At 45.9% G+C, this 18,614-nt stretch overlaps 1 protein-coding gene across 1 annotated transcript in view; it reads right to left on the bottom strand.

The window, feature by feature from the left end:
- Positions 1 to 6,162: 6,162 nt before the first annotated feature.
- CDHR3 (cadherin related family member 3) overlaps positions 6,163 to 18,614 on the bottom strand; it is a 52,760-nt gene continuing 40,308 nt past the window's right edge. The window contains exons 12-19 of the mRNA XM_072326706.1: positions 17,559 to 17,785; positions 16,517 to 16,688; positions 15,391 to 15,635; positions 13,415 to 13,596; positions 11,894 to 11,907; positions 10,199 to 10,230; positions 9,489 to 9,537; positions 6,163 to 7,448 (exon numbers count right to left, since the gene is read on the bottom strand). Of these exons, the coding sequence (XP_072182807.1) occupies positions 7,135 to 7,448; positions 9,489 to 9,537; positions 10,199 to 10,230; positions 11,894 to 11,907; positions 13,415 to 13,596; positions 15,391 to 15,635; positions 16,517 to 16,688; positions 17,559 to 17,785 (1,235 nt within the window). The 3' untranslated portion in view covers positions 6,163 to 7,134. The remainder of the gene's footprint in view (positions 7,449 to 9,488; positions 9,538 to 10,198; positions 10,231 to 11,893; positions 11,908 to 13,414; positions 13,597 to 15,390; positions 15,636 to 16,516; positions 16,689 to 17,558; positions 17,786 to 18,614) is intronic.

The following is an 18,614-nucleotide window of genomic DNA, read 5'->3' as shown; positions in this document are numbered from 1 at the left end:
GGTAGGAGGGGAGGCTGGGCGGTAGCAGTGGAGGAAAATAGAGTGAGGGGATTGTAATGGGTTGCACTGGGGAACATCCTGGCTGAGAGCAGAATCCTGTCATCATTAAGAGATGTCAAAGGAACTGGCAACTTGTGGTTTAGTGTGCCATGAGGGCCAGATCTGTGTGGCTGTGCTGAGGAAAAGGTACTAGTTGAGTGTATCAAGTTGCATAAGAGCCACTGATATGGCAGCTGGCATGCTGTTGGCAGTGGGTGAAGATATTGCCGCAGTCCTGCAGGAAAAGCCAATACAAATTGAGGTCTAAGAGAGATCTGGCCCCACCACATCTTCTGTGGGTCATGTGAGTGGAGTCACTCTGGGACCTGTATCATCCCTGGAGATGTTCAAGAAACATGGAGATGCAGCACTGAGTGATGTGATTTAATGGGCATGGTGAAGGAACCTTGCTTGCTGTTGTTGCTGCCAGCTACCTATGCCCTGCCAACAAGGAGTGGCTTGTACTTGGCACTGCATCCAGACAATATCTGAGCAATTCCTCTTTTATTCAGACAATGAATTCCTTGGCTGAAGGTGATGTTACTGCTGCCAGCTGCATTTTCTTACCTGTCTGCCAGGCAGTTTGCCTTAACACAGCCATGAAGGAGGCTCTGCGCAGGTCCCTTAGAGCCTGATTCTCAGTCTGAGTAAAAGCTGGTGTAGCAGATGCCAACAAGTTTACTCGTTTAATTTCAGTTTGATTCAAGTATTTTGCTACAAGTACCACACTCTGGACTGCAGCTGTGCTTCTTCCCTGTAGCCCAGGTTCCACAGCTATCTGTCCTAAATTCCCTGGGCTGTTTCTTGCATTGTTAAGCAGCTGGGGTTCTGCTTGCTGCACCTCCTTGCTTTGGGGTGGTAACCTGTCAGTTGTTACACACACTGCTGCTCCCAGCTTGATTTTATTTTCCCATGTTGCACATCATTCCCTAAATCATTTTCCTCCTGTGACTTTGAATCTAATTCTCCACGCTCTGCAGATACAGCAACTATTCTTAATTTTTGCATCTTGATCTGCCTTTGCAAGCATCTAATTTTAGCTTTGCATTTAATATGATCAGGTTCCCTTGGAGCTCTCCTTTGCTCTCAGGTGAATTGTGGCACTGTGCATCTTAATCCTGCTGGATTCTGCCATTTTTCTGCTTCTGTCACTTTTCTTTCCCTTTTTCTGAACTGTAAATATTGTTTGACCTTTCTGAGCCTTTAGACCATGCTCCTTTCCAAGTTTGTTGGGGTTTTCCTTTAAAGTGCAATTTTAATAACTGCTGTGGTTATTTGTTGTTTTACGCTTTTATGTTGGATGCTTCGGTTGCATCCCACAACCATAGCATCAATGTGGGAACTGTGCTCTCAGGTTTCACTTTACAAGCTCTATGATGACTGGAGAACATGTCCAGTATTGTCCCTTATCCTGCAGGCTAATATATCACACCCCTTCTTACATGGAGAAGGAAGCGCCTATGGCCTGGAAGGCCTTGTGTGGTTTTTTATCGATTCTCTTGTATCACTCAATTCTTTAGCCAGGTGAGTTGGTACCATTTGGGCAGCAAATTCTGTCTGCCTGCAGGGGAGGATCTAAGGTTTGGTATCCAGCAAAGGTTGGATAGCCCAACAAGGGTGGGCATGCACTGGCTGAAGATCATGGGATCATTTTTCTTTTTTTCTGCCAAGCTCTATTCTGAATAAACCAAAAGGAAGCTGTGATGCCTTCACATCAAAACTGTTATTCTTTAGCAAAAGGGCTTTGTGGAAAATGGTACCTTGGGAGCCTTTCTCCCCCATCCATGGGATCAAGCATCGCCTGTAAACTTCTTGCTGGCACAGTGTACTTACAGCACTGCTGGAGCAAGTCATGTTTACGCCGTGGAAACAGCCTGCAATTGAACTGAGTGTTTCATGTTGGTGCTTGGTCAACCAGCTGGCAAGGAAGATATCCCATGCTGGAAGCAAAAGAGGTGAGAAAAGAAGCAATGTGCTGCTAGTAAGTCTAGAGGAGAAGTATAGTGCTACAGTCTACCACACTGCAAAGGCTCAGGGCTGGGTTCTGGGATATCAGAGGTTCCCAGCAGTGGCTGTGACGCATAAGGCGGCTTGAAGATGGTGTACAAGCAATGACCCCAGGGCTGGCATTGGTAGCAGGGCAGGAGATGGAGCTGGAAGAGACACAGAGGCTTCTCAAACAGACACAGGGCTGGTGGGATCTCATCCCTAAAGATGATGAATGCAGGTAGATCAAGCAGTTATGGTTAAAGCAGAATGCAGCACGTGACAAGAGAGGAGATGAGGGGATTATTTTTAGCTTCAGTTTCCACAGAGACTGTGCATCAAAAGTAATGAGAAAGGACTGGCTGGCACAGGAGCCTGTGGGGTTTGCACTCAGCTCCAAGAAGAGTATTTCTAGGATGAAGCTGCACCAGGGTGTAAACCTGAGAAATACGCTGCTGAATCTAAGAAGCCAAAAGGCCACTATCCTATATTGTCTTGGGGCCCTGGAAGCTCTTAAGGAAATAATCATTTCATTTTGATCATTTCTGATTGTCTGTCTTTACGTGGACTTGGCCTATGTGCCTATTTCGTAGCTTTCAACTTTGCTGGAAACAGAGGAGTGCTGCAGGAAAGTTGAACTATTTCTGCTTTCCTCCTGCAGACCTATCCTGCCGTATGCACTGCAGCTGTACGTACAGATGCAAGTGCTGCAGGCCTGCAGGGTAGAGAGGCAGGGTTTGTACCCACCACGCATCAGCATTGGGCCCTAAGCGGGCAGGCCCTGCAGGGATCAGCCCTTTGAGGGTGCAGCTCTGTGGTGCTGCTCAGCTGCAGCGCCGGGCTGTGCCCTACAGCTCCCAGAGCTGGAAGGGCAGCACGTCTTCCACACAAGAACCCGCACAAGCGGTGACAGCTGAGCTGTGGCTGGAGGCACTGGGACTGGCTGCTTTATGATTCTAAAAGGGTGAATCTGCCAAGATAAACACTTCCAGGTCAGTGACAGGGCCGAACCTCTTCAGGAACGTGTAACAGGGACTTGGCCGGATCTATTTACGCGTACGTGTGTGCGTGTGGATACACAAAGGAAAAGGGCCGGTTCCTTCCCGCGCGGATGGAGCTGCCGGGCCGCTGGGGGTCAGTGTTGCCCTGCGCAGCGCCGCTCCCGCCCGGGGTCAGAGCCCGGCCGTGCCGTCACGGAGCGGCTCTGCCAGCGCCGGGAGCGTTGGGCTGGTGAGGGAGCGGTTTTCCTAAGCCAGCCCGTGTCGGTGCGGGGCTGCTGGCGGTGGGTCCTTCCGCGGCAGGGTGTGCGCAGTGCCATGAGAGGCGCCGGCTGTGGTGGGGTGCCGTGGGGCAGGGCTGAGCCGGGAAGGGCTGCACAGCCACGGCCCCGCTGCTCCCAGAGCAGGATTTCGGTAACCTAGCAGCAGGACGCTTTGCCCAGGAGGAGACTGTCCTGCTTGTCTGACCCTGCTGTGTCGGAGGGGTCCATCTCCAAGTGGTACGAAGTAGCAGCCTAAACTGTTCCCCTGTGTAGGTCTCTTGGAGACAGTGAACAAATGCAGTGTCAGCACTTTTACATTCCCTGATAAAAATGAAGTTGTGTGGCCAGAAGCTGAGACGTTTACTGGAAGTTCTATTTGCTGTTAATACCGATGTGAAAGCAGAACATTTATTCATTAGAAGAGTATTTACTTTGGAGAAAAGCACTAAAACCACAGCATTATGTTCCCACAAGCAGTGGGGGTACAAAACCAGTGTGAAGGAGTGAGCTCTTTTGTAACCTCTCTTGAAACTTCCATGGCAGCTTTATTCCAGAGGTACCATGAGGAGACACAGCAGCTGGACACTGCAGCAGAACTCACGCTGATTTTGGCAGACTTTGAATAAAACTAATGTGCGATGTGTAACAAGCAACTAGAGGGCAGAAACTGTTGCCCTCAGCCACCCTGCTTGAACCATCAGAAGCCTCTTGTAATCTCACTTTATCAGTGCCATCACTCTAGAATAAATGGCACCAACATTCACACCTGTTTCCATCACCCAGTCTGTGCTCTCCTGCACACAGCAGCATTTTTGCCTTCTGAACTCTACCAGTGGTGGAAAAGCCTCACGGTCTCAGCTAACCATTCCAGTAATTAAATGCTCGGAGCCTGCGCATCGTCCTTGCTCACAGTCCATCTAGTGGTTGTTTCCAGTGCTGAACATGTGCTCTCAGAAACACTTCTGAATGGAAAAAGCTCAAAGCCGGTTGAACTGCTAGATGAGGTTTCTAATATGTAAAGCTGCACTGCACAGCATCTTTTTAGATATAAACTGAATTCCTGCTGAGATATGAGGCTATTCTTGATTCCTTCACGGGGAAAGAAGTCAGTAGCACTGGGGACAGCTGATGAGGAGGCTGTATCTGATTGGGGTCGCCTCTTCTCCCACGTAACAGTAATAGGAGGAGAGGGAATGGCCTTAAGTTGCTCTAGGATTGGTTCAGATTGGGTATTAGAAAACATTTCCTCTCAGAAAGTGGTGAGGCACTGGCATAGGCTGCCCAGGGAGGTGGTGGAGTCACCATCCCTGCAGGTATTCAAGGAAAGGGTTGATGTGGCACTGAGGGACATGGTCTGGAGTGGTCACAGGCATGGGCTGATGGTTGGACTGGATGATCTTAGTGGTCTTTCCAACCTCAGCGATTCTGTGATACTACAAAAATGGTGCTGCTTTTGCATAAAGCTGAGGCTCAGATAAAGCTGTTCTGCTCCTTGATTTTGTAGATCCTGAATGTAAGTTTGTGCATGGTAAAAATAAAGAATAGGAGGAAGAATTAGATGGAGCTGAAGATCAGCATCACACCAGCAGTGTGGGTCAGGAAGCATGTAGCTGTACCTTAGGGTCAGCACACTGGTTTCCCCATGCAGTAAGTTGCATGGAATTGTATGATGGCTTATTCTGTGGGGACTGCCCCAAGACAGGCTGGGTGCACCAGGAGGTTCACCCACCCTGAGCAGTATTAGCTCTGAGGTCTGGCAGAGCTTGGGCATCAGCAGTACCTTTTTGTAGAGCCATCAGCTGTTCTGAGGTTACCAGTGCTGGGGTAGTGGCTTTCCTCCAGCTGTTGGCCAGCTGTGGGGGGCTGCAGCACTAACAGCATTGGCTGCGACAATGAGTTTGCTTAGATGGATGTTCACAGCGTGCTGTAATAACATGTTTTGCCATTGTTGGCTTTTTTTCTCAAGGAGGAAGGAAGGAAGTTTGTGTAGCTCAGCAGCAGAAACAGCAGTAGCCAAAGATAAAGTTTTTATCCATCTCTTTCCAGGTTTTCTGGCTGAAACTGCAGTCTGTTTCTGCCTCCTCTTCAACAGGGGGTAATTACCTCTTAAACACAGAAGTAGAATGAGAAGAATGTAGGAAGCAGAATGGCTGCCCTGGAGAAATGCCCAGGAAAATAGGGTTAAGAAAATGATGAAAACGGTGCATTTAACTTCCATAGGTAATGAAGATAGAATATTTGGAGGTGCTGGGTGTGCCTTTGGGTCTCTCTTTGTGTCACAGTGACAAAGCAATTGGAGTTACAACAGTGCTACCAGTTACCATAGGACTTCTCTAAGTGACTGGAAAACCACCTACACAGAGATTGCACGTAACCTATTTACAGCAATGAATGGGAACAATGGCGGCTGGAGCTCCAACCAGCCCTGTTGGTGCTGGAGGGGCAAACAACACTATAACAACCACCACAGCCACAGGAACTGATAACACATTCAGAGACCATAAATCACTCTTTCCTATCTCTATCATTGTGTTCATGACACGCTGGGTTTCTGATTGCTCAATGAAATGTCACTTGACTCCAGACACTTGGTGTTTGTGAGGAAAGCTGTTCCTGAGCCAAATCACTCCTTTGGAGTGCAGCAAAAGGCTGCTGCACTGCGAGGAGTGGCCGTGTAACGCGTGGGATCCTCAGTGGCATTACCTCCCTGGCCACGTCCCTCCTCGTACAACAAAAGCAATGTGTGTGGCAGGATCTTACTGTCCCCCCTGAACCTAGACCAAGTGTTTTCCTGTTGCCACCAAGCTGAGACTAGACCCTTGATGCAAAAAAACCCCACCTTTTTCTCATCAGGAAAGAAAAGAATATAAGCCACTGAGAATTAAGTAATCATTTATAATTAATTTTCTTCCGATTAAAATAATGTTCTGAAATCTTGCAGGGTTTGCTTGTTTTATATCAGGTTCCTAGACAGTACTTACATTATACGCGCTCACACTTGGAAGAGATTATTTCACCACATGTGTTTACTGTAATTATTCTTTTAAGTGCGCTCCACTTGATTCTGTAAAACACTGAATGTGCCAAAGGAAATACCAAAGGTGAAGATATTGAATGCTGCTCGTGGTACAAAAGAGAAAGAAGCTGAACGTGTGGACAGGAGGCCCTGAGTTGCCATGACAAGATGTGGTTTGTCTCCACTCCAAAACTGCTTTCAAACTATGTTCTTTTCTATGGCAAGTCTGGATGAGAGGGAAGGATGAAATAAAACACTGAACGAAAATGTTTCTAGCTGTTACTAGTAAACTTCTCAACTCTAATCTGCTTTTCACCCACTCTGCTTTTCCAACAGCAGGGACAGGAGAAGCAAGCCAGCCTCGCGCTCGGCTCTCCATGCAGCTGCATTCCTGGCCATGTTCACTGGGTCCACATGCACAGTGCCCTCCATGAAAGCATCCAGGGACATGGCCATGTTGGTCTGGAGGCATGGAGCTCTCCCGGAAGGAAGCTGACAGGGGCTACAGCCCAGGGGGCAGCAGATGCTTCTGTCCATTATGGTGCTTTAGATTCTTTTTCTCACTGTTCCACATGCTCGCTTTCTCAGTAAGCAACCTCTGCTGCCTGCAGAGACTGTCTCTGCACATGGAAAAGCAGGGGCTGCATTCTCCCAGTTCACAGTCACTGCCCTGTTATTTTCCTTCCCTTCTCTCTCAGTCTTACCCACACATGTCAATGTTAAGCCCAGCTTCATCCTGCCCTTGGGTCCACAGCAGAGGCCACCTGATGTTCTGCAGCTGAGATGGGCAGAAAGCTTTAGGCCCAATGCAGCATTCATTCAGGGAGAAGAGTCAGTGTCTGTGCTGCTGGGCTGTTGAGGGCAACTCCCTGTCCTCAGGTTCCTCTTTCCACTTCGGTACCTCCACCCTATCCTGTCCTGGTGCTTGGGATGGCCCAGTTGAGGGCTTGGCAGCTTCTCTTGGCTCTTTCCTCTTCTCTTTAGTCTCTTTTTTGCTTGGCACCTCTGCGCTGTTTGACTCTTGGCCACCATTGACTGTGACGCTTGGTGTTACTTGCATGGCTGCAGTGGGCTGAAGGGGTTCATTGCTCTTCTTCCACCTCCGGGCCCCTGACTGGGTATTGAATTCATACATTTTTCCAGTGACTTGCAAAGGAGAGAAGACAAGGAATTAAATCATGCCTACTTTAGCAGGTTAAGATGAGACAGATCTCCTCATGATGCGGCTAAAAAGGAAAATGTGAGACACCTTGAAACCAGATGAGCTGGGAGCAGAGCCAAGAGGGAAAGCTTCATTTCTTCAAGCAAATATGATGAGCTTGGAGTCATAGAGTAATAGAACCATTAAGGCTGGAAAAGACCACTAAGATCATCCAGTCCAGCCATCAGCCCATCCCCACTGTGCCCACTAACCCACATCCCACAGTGTCACATCTCCATACTTCCTGAAAACCTCCACCACCTCCTTGGGCAACTACCAGTGATGGTCAGTGCTCAAACGAGATGCTTCTGCATCTGTATAAAAACTGGCTTCAAAGATCTTCGGCCCTCTTCAGATTTTGTGAGCAGTTTCTACTTGGACACCAAATGTTAAGTCTCTGCTCTTTCAGTTCATTTACTGTTAAGAGATAGGTGGAAAAACTGTCATCTGTCCCATGTGATCACCTCACCCTGGTCTAATTTACTGTCTCTTGCTAAACAGGTAGAGAATCGGGAGCTTTAGTGGCGCAGCTTTTAGTTAAACGTTATTAACATGGAAAAAAAGGACTATTGAGGCCTGCAAGGAAAAAGTGGCTATGTGTTACTGCATGTTACAGTTTCTATCGGAATTAATGGTTCCTGACACATTAACACAACTGGAGCAATTAAAGATGAAACCGGATCTCTTCACAAGGTGTTTCCCGAGTGCTTACAGGACAGACATGTTACAGCAGCCCAGATCAGGCAGCAGCTCCTGCCTGGCCCTCCTAATCAAATTCAACAGCTGATATGCTAGGAATTATTAAATCTCATCTCTGAACTGCCAACACTTGATCCTCGAAGGTCTGGAATGAGCCATGGAGGGGAGAGGGGGGGAGCAGGGAGGCCTCAGTTCTCTGCTGGAACCACAAAGCTGTGTTATATTGTAGCGCTTGTGTCAAGCATGACTCAAGTGCTATTGCTCTGTGGGCTCAGATAGCCAAAAATGTGGTGCGGTCAGCTTTGTGAGGATGGGAACCACCAGCTGCCCTGCCACAACACCAGCAAGCAGCAGGCTGGAGAATATCCATCTTTAGCATTGAACAAATCCAGTTATAAAGGGGACTTCAGAGCCCATCCCTCCTGCTCCTCTTTATAAATAGCAGGTGGGCTTGGAGCCAGCCCAAACCAGCCTCGAGCAGCCCTCTGGATGGCCTTAATTGCACAGTAGGGCCCCGTTTGTTCACCCAAGTCCCTGTGCCTAGTGTTTCCTATTAGCTCTCAGCCTCAGAGAGGCTGGAGACAGCTAATAAGAAACACAAGTACAGACACTTGGGTGGAAATTTGTCCAGATAAATCCAAGGCTCAGAACAAGCCTGCCTTTTTCTGAATAATTGGAGACCTATTGTTTTGGGCCTGTTTTCAGATATGTTTGTTGAAGGCCCATTTTGACTGTGTGCCCCATTTCACCAGCCCCCCTTTCTCCACACTGGGGCCCTCAGCTGCCACGGTTTATCTAAAGGCGATCGCTCTTCCTTGTCCTCCCCAAGCTATGCTCAAGACCCAGAGATGCCCTGTTGCTCTCTGGAGGAGGTTTGTGCAGGAGCAATCAGTTCACCCATGCAACCCGGGAGCAGTTTGGGATGCACAGCCTGTACACCTGCGGTTACATCAACCTGCGGCCATTTCCCAGACAAAGGGAGGGCAAAACCATGGAGCTGTGACAGCAGCCAGGGAGGGGGACAGGAGCTGATTCCTCCTCTCCTCCCACCTCCAGCGACCAGATCCATACATGTGGGTGAGTAGTGAATAATCAGGGGGTACATTCCTCCATTAGAATTGTTAGTAGGGCACTCTCCTGCTTTTCATTGTGAGACAGAGCTCCTGCTCTCCTTGGAAACAGCAGATTTGAAGTATAAAAAGCAAATGTCGAACTGTATTTAAATCAATTCATCCAGTTTGTTTCTGGCCAAACATTCATATTCACTGTTAATTGCTTTTTATTACCTGGGTCTCTGGCTTCTCCATCAAATACAGTGTTGAGCTTTATCATTTCCTGTGAAGAGAGACAAATTGTTAAATGAATCCTGTGAATTAGTTGAGCAAGGAAAGCAATGACTTGGAAATGTTGACCTACATGGGTGAAGGAGGATTTCTCTGACCTGCATGTTGCATTCCTGTAGGCTGAGTTTAATCAAAACTGGCAACGAAATCCATTTGTGGTGGAGGCTGTTGCTACTAGATGTTCAGTGGAGAAGTATAAAGTCTGACATGAACCATACCTCCACATGTGCAACCACAAGAGGGTCACCTCCACCCAGGGGAAGGTTGGGAATTCCCTTTGCAAAGAACCTGAGGAGGGAGAGTGCAAAAGTGGGAGCACATTTGCAGTCTTTATACCATTGCAGGTATCTGGGAGCAAAGAAAATCGCTACGGTATTTTTGCCACAAAATAGTACCAGAGAGGCTGCAGGATCTGGCACTTGGAAGCAAAGGGGCCATGATGCAGGAGAGCACCACCACACATGGTGTTGCTTCCAGATGAGGAGGTCAGTTGCAACACTACACTGTTTTGTATTTAGGGGGAGTCCTTTTTCCTCCCTTACCATCTCAACGTTGTCTTTGGAAAAGAGTCATCCTTCATAAAAAGATGAACATATTTCATGATGGGGCTCAGAATAAGCCTTTTGTTTTGTTCTGAGGACAGCAGTACTCACCAAAGCCACTTCTTTCTTAGGTTTCTTCTTTTCTACAGAAAAGTAAATGCACATAGCAAAGAGTCAGATTTGGCAGAGTCACCAGATAGTGATTACAGATTTTACACTTTTATCCCCCCCTAAACAGGGATTCTTAGTTCCTAACTTCTCAGCTTTATCAAATGAGCCTGATTGCTTTTCACAGGATGATCCCTAACGCTACTTGAAAAGCAAACACCTTCAGAGTGTTTTGGAAGGAGGATCCACAGCTGCCAATGACTAATCAAAATCCATACACTGAGAAGTCTTATTCCTTCAATAATGAGCAAATAACAACGGTTTCTTAAGTAAAATGTCCTTCCTAGGTAATAAGAACAGATACAGAAATTCAAATATGTTCATTATTGCAGCTTATTCACATCTTTGTTCCATGAATAATTCCTTTCACGTATGCTGCTCCATAGCACCACAACTAGGATTTCTTTAGGGTGAGATCTCCCCACCTGGCCCAGTCATCACAAGCCTGTGCACCACATACTACCCCTTCAAGGCATATTTTGAGGGCTCAGGTGTTGTAGGAGCTCATACTGGCTGTCTACCAGCAAGCAAATCATCCTCTGGGGGATATTTGAACTACAAATGTGGATTGTTTAGTTTTTTTCCAAGGGTTTTTGTACCTGTGCATTCAAACATTTGGAGACAAACCAGGGAAGTGCTGAGTATCCAGTCAAGTCAAATGCAGACTGAAGAACGGTTTGGTTATGTGTGAATTCACCATGCTATTAACTCATCCCATGTGCAAACAAATGTAGTGGCGTCTCAGCAGCACAGCATTGTGGATGATGCCCAACTAGTTGCTGTGATTTTGTCTCACCAGTTTGTTACATGGACATCCTTTGGAGAACAGTTTGCTGGCGCCACTGGCTTTTGCAGCTGGGTATGCATTGCTCTGAGGCATTGTGTTGATAGAAAATCTATTTTGTCTGGCCTTCAGGCCTTTCTGTCAGCTCTTGGGAAGCAGTGTTTTCAGAAAACACCAAGCATCGCTTTTTTGGAATCTGGCCAGTGCTGAAAAGCCTCAAATTGGGCAACTGAGAGAACAGTTAGCTTTGTTGGGCTGCGTTAGTCGTGGCTTTTTCAAGCTGGGAGATACTATTGTGTAGAGGGAGTTATGGGTTCTTAATGAGATGGTACAAACCACGCTTGCTAGGGGAAAACTAATGGGTCTAAAAAGAAGAAATGCGCTTAAAAGCACCCATTTAAAGAACGCTTATTTTTGTATGTGTAACCTATACCCCTGCTAAGTGATTCAGACCCCTGCAAAGGCACCAATACTTGAAAATAAATCTTCTGGTATACATAACGATGCCAGCATGAAATGAAAGGGGTTGGAGAGCAAGGAGGGTGGTTGAAGGTGCTGATGAGGGATGGAATTATTTTTTTAAGGATCAACACATGAAAAATACAATAACTCTTTATCATCCAAGCCAGAAAACCAGACTGCTCTGAATTTGGTTTTTGCCCAATAGTTAATAGACATGACTATTGCAAGGACAATGACATCACTTAGGCTGGCATCGCACCATCAGCCACAGTGTTTGATCTGAGTACTTCTGTACTGGAGCAAATGGATTTGTCTAGAAATGGGATTACAAATTTTACACGCAATAGGAAACTTGGTGTTGTTGAGAGGCATTGAAATAAAGAAGTACACACCTGGAGCATTTATCCTGCAATGAAAAGAAGAGCAAGAGATGCTGTTAACAAATGTCTTAATTTCTCTGCATAAAGGTATCATGCTTCACTCCCTTTCACTTGGCAAGAAGGATGCATTTCCTTGACTTCTGGGATGTGCTTGATTGGTTTGGTTTATGTTTTTGTTTTCACTGAATGCCTGCTCCATTTAACACTGTTCCCAAACAGCAAAACAACCCTGACTGCTGCTCTGACACCTCTCCAAGAGGGAATGATAGTGAAAAGATATGCTCTTATTAATGATAACATTATGGATCTATACCATCTGGAAAAAATGTACGTTCAGACTTTCTCATCTTGTTCCATCCTATGAGGAAGGTCAATTCTTTTGATCTGCTGTGCTCAGATAATACTTTTTAAATATATGAAAGACTGTAAGCGTATTTGAAAATATAAGAATTGCTTTTTAATGGGAAAGCCTGCCTCCCAATGAATCACTAGCTCTATTAATAAATAATAACAATGGCCAGGCTATACACTCCTGGATTCATTTGTCATTTTTATCACAAGTTGCTAAACTCCTTGCACACATCACTTGAATTATAATCACCGTCATATATTACCTCTTTACGTTTGCTGTAATTTCCAAAGGTACCTCGAGTCCCAAGAATACTGACATAAATCCTTTTCAAACCCCATGAAAGAGCTCTTATCTCTCTGTTCGTGACAATGCCAGTTTGCAGGCACCTTGGCTCCCAGCAGCCATCTCCTGCCACTCAGAACCAGAACTGTTCAGAGTGGCTTTTGCTAAAAAAGAGCACCCAGAGGTACCATGAAATTCCATGGGTCAGAGCCTTGCAACAGGCCGGGGGAGCACTGCAGGAAATCTACAAAGGCTTTGCCAGAACAGAGAATTTGGCATTAGTGCCAGCATTTGAAACAGCCTCTGAGCAATGTGGCTGAGCAGGAGGAGCACACGTGGTACCCACCCTTGTGATGGGCAGGGAGTGTGCCTGTATTTTTCCTCAGCACAGTCAGGCGCAGACTCCAGTTTTGCCTTATGAGCTTAGCTGTCATTAGAGGTCATAACTGCTACATCAACTATGACCTTCTGCTAACACATTTGCTAAAATATTATCAAGTCCATGCAAAACAATCCATGGACAGGTTCTGATGATGTCTTACAAATAAACATTAGAATCATAAAGCCATTGAATTATTATGTTTGGAAAAACCTCTAAGATCACCTTGTCTGTCCACCTACCACCAACATTGCTCACTAACCTCAGTGCCACATAATATGGTTCTTGAACACCTCCAGGGATGGTGACTCCTCCACCTCCCTTGGCAGCCTGTGCCAGTGCCTCAGAACTCTTTCTGAGAAGAAATTGTTCCTAATATCCAACCTGAACCCTCTCTGGGTGCAACTTGAAGCCATTCCCTCTCATCCTATCATCCTATTGTCTTATATTGCCGCAGCCTTGCACTAACTGCAGCAGAAGGCATATGGCTACAGAACACCCAACCAGGATTCTCACTCACAGAGGTGTGCCGTCGGCTCGGGGTGCAGGTGGGCAGCGGGCAGAGAGCCACCTGGCCAGGAGGGCCCCCAGGTGCCCCAGCAGCCCCAGGAGCAGCAGGCCTCCCAGCGTGGTGACAAATGGCACGTACCACGCTGAGTCCAAGTAGAGGTTCTCCCTCTTCGTCACCACTGTAAAGCTGGGCTGTTAAAACAAGATAGGAAGCATTTCTTAGTGCTGCATTCCTGTACAGCACCGTTCCTCTGGCTGAACTTCTGCACTCAAGACACCTGGACCAAGGTGCCCCGCAGCTCCACTCATGATTGGCAGAGGCAGATAGCATCTGCTGGAGGTGGTGATTCATCCCAGTGCCTCTCTGTGAAGACCAGGGGTAATCACAGGCAGTGAAAGAGAGCCCACCCACTTTGCTGCTTCCAGGTCGTGTTTCACTGTCTTATATTAAAGTAGGCATGCCACGGTGGGCCTGAAAAGCCTCAGATTGCCTGAGCAGCTGTGAGCATGCTGTCAGAGAGTTTGGAAGTTCAGGGAATACTGCCATTATCAAGATAATGGTTTCTCATTACCTAAGGCAAAACTGGAATTGGGTCATCTTCATTTGCAGTGATCGTTCAGCCCCCTTTGTAAAAGGAGCTGAACCCTGAGGAATTGTGTTATTGTACAAAAATAAGTGAAACTTCTTTTTTTTTCCCCTGTGAGTTGCTCCAGAGGGGAAAATCACATTTCCCAAGCAGCTGCAATCTCCCACATCCTCCTTGTGCCAGGAGACACAGCTCTGAGCTGGCAAATCTCTTGGTGCTAACAGCTCATTCCCTGGGGTCCTGCCATGAGACTATCCCTGTACAGACCAGAAATTGCTTGTTTGCTCTATGGGGTTACTACATGGTGTGGTTCTACTCATTCTACTGAATCTATATCATCTACTGAAGTTTTTATTAGATTTCCTACAGGACATTTGTAATCACATTGTGTGTGGAATTTAGTGGCATATCTACCTTTTATCCATCTAAGGACACCTTTCAAAAAATGGCATGCAGCTGAAATGGGTAATATCTGTAACTGTTAAAAGGAAGTGTTTGAAATGAAGTGGTGTCAGTGTCTGTTGTCAGTCAGTGGGGCTGAGTACACCCAATTGAGAAACACTCAAATAATTTCAGACCACCTCCACTTCAGCCTCACTGGGACAGAAGTCTCAAGTGACTCTATGACTACCAGCCTTCCATCACCCAGCTCATCGGGCTGCTGCCTGAACACAGGTAACAAGTGGCAATGGGAGAAGGTGCTGTAATGGAAGTGCTCTTCTGGAAAACAGCCTGTAAGTGGAAGGCTGGTATCTCTGGGGAGGCAGATTTAATACTGTGGTATGTGGGCTAGACTGTTTGCAGTTGTGGTAAGGCATGGTAGAGGAAACATAGAAGTTTTGTTATTCAGCTTAACTTTTTGTTTCCATATCAAGTAATGGGGAAGAGAAGGCTGTGAGGAAACCATTTATTCCTTCCCAGCAGAGCAGTAGATAATAATGGGACAATTAATCAGTCTAAAATTTGAATTTAAGCATTTCCATAGCAAAGCTTCCAGATTTGTACATGCTGCTCAGAGCACCCTCTGATTCTGTCAGATTTGGACAGTTTCATTGTGAAACTCTTTTACATTTTCGGTATCCTCATATTCTCATTCCTGCATGCAGTGGAGAAAAGACGAATGACAGCTGCAGGCAGGCACAAAATGCCTGGATCCTGGATGATGGCGAGATGGCATGGCAAGGGATGAAAGCAGTGATCAGCACAAGGATAGGGAGGGACTGGTCTGTGTCCCTCTGACTGCACTGCTGCAGCAGGCAGGAGGAAAGCAAGAGCTGCTCATATCATTATCATTATCATAGGGTTTTGCTTTCCTTTTGCATACGTCTACCCTCTTCAGTCTCATGCAGATTAACCCATGAAAGAAATGCAGAATAGGCACAATTTTCAGTGAACATACCGTTGTGGTAGTGACAGTCGTTGGGTTTGGGATAACTCTGATGCTTAAAGTCACTGTTCCAGTTTTAACTGGGTGCGTAGCCTTGTTCTTTGCAGATAATAAATTGTCATCTGTTATATAGACAAGCAGCCTGTAAATCCATTTTGTATCAAGCCCACCCTCATAGTCAAAGGGAGATGCAAGAATCAGCCGAGATGTGTTGGATCCAGCCACTGGTGAAAAGGTAAAATGATTGTTCGTGTTGCCTGCAAGTCACAGGAATGAACAAACAAACAAACAATTCATCAAAAAAGGAAGAAAAGTGAAGAAAAATCACACGTTAAATTAAACACATGAAGCAAGCAAAAAGATTGGTTTCTACTGACAACCTTCTATGGATCACTTAGTGCCCATGTAGTGGTATGGCTCCTTGATCTTCTTGATATTGTATAAAATCATATAAGTAAGTAAATCATAACAAAATCATGGAATAAGACTCTCTATGAGGAGATAGCTGAGACAAGGCTGTAAAAACTCCTCAGTGTCATCAAGCATATAAGAGGAGACTCTCACCTCACCGGAACTACCTTTTCTTGTAGCTTGGAGTGCACCCAGAAGCAGCAGCACCCAGTCTGGGTGAGGACCCGAGGATGTTGCAGTCCCACTGCTGAGGTGGCCCTGCAATGGCCCCTTGGCCAAATGGGCACCACCAGCATCTCCAGAGGTCCCTCCAGTCCTTCGCTTGTTTTTCTGCCCAGAGCACATCAGACAGCCACTGAATGGCTTCCCCTGATGACAATTTATGACTCAGAGGGGCTAATTTCCACCAAGGCTTTTTAACCGTGAAGATATTTCCCTCATTCTACTGAAGCCCTTGTTAATAATGCAGTTAATTGTGGGTTAATTAATGTGGTAGGCAATCCAAATGTGTAAGGGCATCATTCTAGATGGTAGCAGCGAACTTATAGAGGCATCTCTTTTCAAAAGCAGCAAAATAACGATGCATGAAACTTGAGGATCACAATAAGCTCTCCGTAAGAAGCAGCACACAAACTGCGCTAGATTGTTATTGACAAATCAAATTGAATACAAATCGGTATTTAAGCATTTTTGTACTGTTTTCAGTTCACACACTGCGACGCAGTACCTTCTTCAATGAAGTAACGGAAAGACCTGGGATCAGAATCACGATCTTGACACTGAATCCTGAAGCCATTGACATTGGTCCCTACTGCTAAACTAACTGGGATTTGAAATGAATAGAAATTGGGTGAACAAACAGGTTCTTCATCATTTACTTCCAAAACACTGACAGTTACCTGAAAGGAAAGAATAATAAAAGCTGAAGGTCTTCCACTGTATCAGGTCCAAATGTTATTAACTTCAGAAACTATTTGGCTTTGCCAGTTTTGCTCTTTAAATCAGCAGCAGTTGAAGAGCAATGAACCTCTCTTCCAAACTAGATTCTACCAGACAACATAAATGTTCGTTTGACCTTTACTTCTTGTGACCAGCACTCTTTTAGGTTCCTTAACTTGAATCATGCTCCAAACCGCAGGGTTTTTAGTCTGATGTGTCTGACTGGTTGAATTACCTGAAGTGCGTTATAGTAGAAATGATAAATATTCCCAGGTATTCATTAAACTTCCTTTCCAATGTCTCAAATTGCTTCACAGTAATTGTTTTTGCTTTTTAGTACAATTTAGTAATTCAGAGCAAGATCCATGCATGGAAGGGATGAAGATTCCTTATAGACTGACCATTCCAGTGAAAGAGGAATGCTGGTAATGGCCGTCTGCCTGTCTGGAAGCACCCTTGTTACAGCAGATCTGCTCAATGTCAGCTGGTGTTATCTGGTTGAGAGAAAAAGCTTACCACTCTCAAAGGTCTGCCCCTTCGTGTTTGTTGGATTTTAATATATAACAGATAAACCTGTCATGATTACAAGTTCCTGATGCTAAGTTTTCCTTAATGATTGCCTTGAAATATTACAGGTGATAAAGAGATTAAGTACCTCCTTCCTAGTGTCTCCATGGGTGGTACTTGGATGGAATAGAAAGCAGGCCTAGTACCCATCCACCTCCCACCAGATGTGAACAAATAAAATATAACATCATGACAGATGATTCTTAAAGTATTCTTGTCAACAAGAAAGACAAGGGTAGACAAAGGAGAGTGGGTTTACTCACAGATGCTGTTGCAGTTTTCTCTTGGTCCGAGGCTTGCACTGTGAAAAAGTGTTTCTGAGTTGTTTCATAGTCTAATCTTGCTAAAATCTTCACATCTCCATTAATTGGGTTGATCCAGAATGCATTTGTGTAATCCTTGGTCCCTCCTCCAGCTATAATGGAATAAGTGATGACACTGGGTGGCCAGTCTGCATCGCTGGCAGTTACTTTTCCAATACTGGATCCAACTATGAAGAAGAAAATTCATATTTCATTAACATTTTAAACTTAGAGGAGAAGGAATTATAGAATTCCTGTCAAAGCTTTCTAAAAGTGTAACTACGTATTTGCTTTAGAATTTTTCACCCCAAAGAAGTAAAATGAAGACACAAGAAACACTAGTTTACCATGTTAGACATGGCTCCCCATGTACGTGTCTGCTAACAATAAATACCACAATGCAAGGAATCTGTAGAGAAAAACAGCAGAAATTCTCTGGTGGCAAGGGCCACCCCAGAGCCTGACACCAACACACACTAACTACCTCCAGTGTCCAAGCACTGGCTTGAGTTGGAGGAACGCCTGATAAAAAACCACTGCTCTTCTGTCTGAAGCAGCATTTATGGAGCTCAGCACAGCAACAAATCCTGCTCCTGGATTAGGGTTTAAGGTCACACTTGCAGCAATTGCTCCTGGGCTGTGGCAGGAATGGGAAAAAGCTTAGCTCCAGCCTGAGGAGCTGCGCTGCCTGTTGGAGCTCACACTTTCCATCCAAGCATCCCAGCCCCACTCTGCCTCTCAGGTAAGCTGGGTCCAAAGGGACGGTGGGGTGACAGTTCAACACCCTGCCTGGGCCAAGGGAGTCCTCTCTCATCTGTACCATGGTCTACAGCTGTTTCTTGGCACTATCGCGGTCCTTCCAAAACGCTAATTTAGCAAGAGCAGAAAGACAGTCTAAAACAAGAAATCTAAGTTCAGTTCCCAGCTCTGTCCCAGATTTTTTGTGTAACTGCTGAATTTGTCTGCGTCTCGATTTCTCTCTGCACAATTGGACTTCTTGCCAGTTTTGTCTATTTA

Source organism: Excalfactoria chinensis, chromosome 1 (genome assembly GCF_039878825.1).
Source record: "Excalfactoria chinensis isolate bCotChi1 chromosome 1, bCotChi1.hap2, whole genome shotgun sequence".
In the NCBI taxonomy this organism is placed as follows: Eukaryota; Metazoa; Chordata; class Aves; order Galliformes; family Phasianidae; genus Excalfactoria; species Excalfactoria chinensis.
Note: the sequence above shows the minus strand (reverse complement) of the source record. Positions and strands in the feature narration are given on the sequence as shown.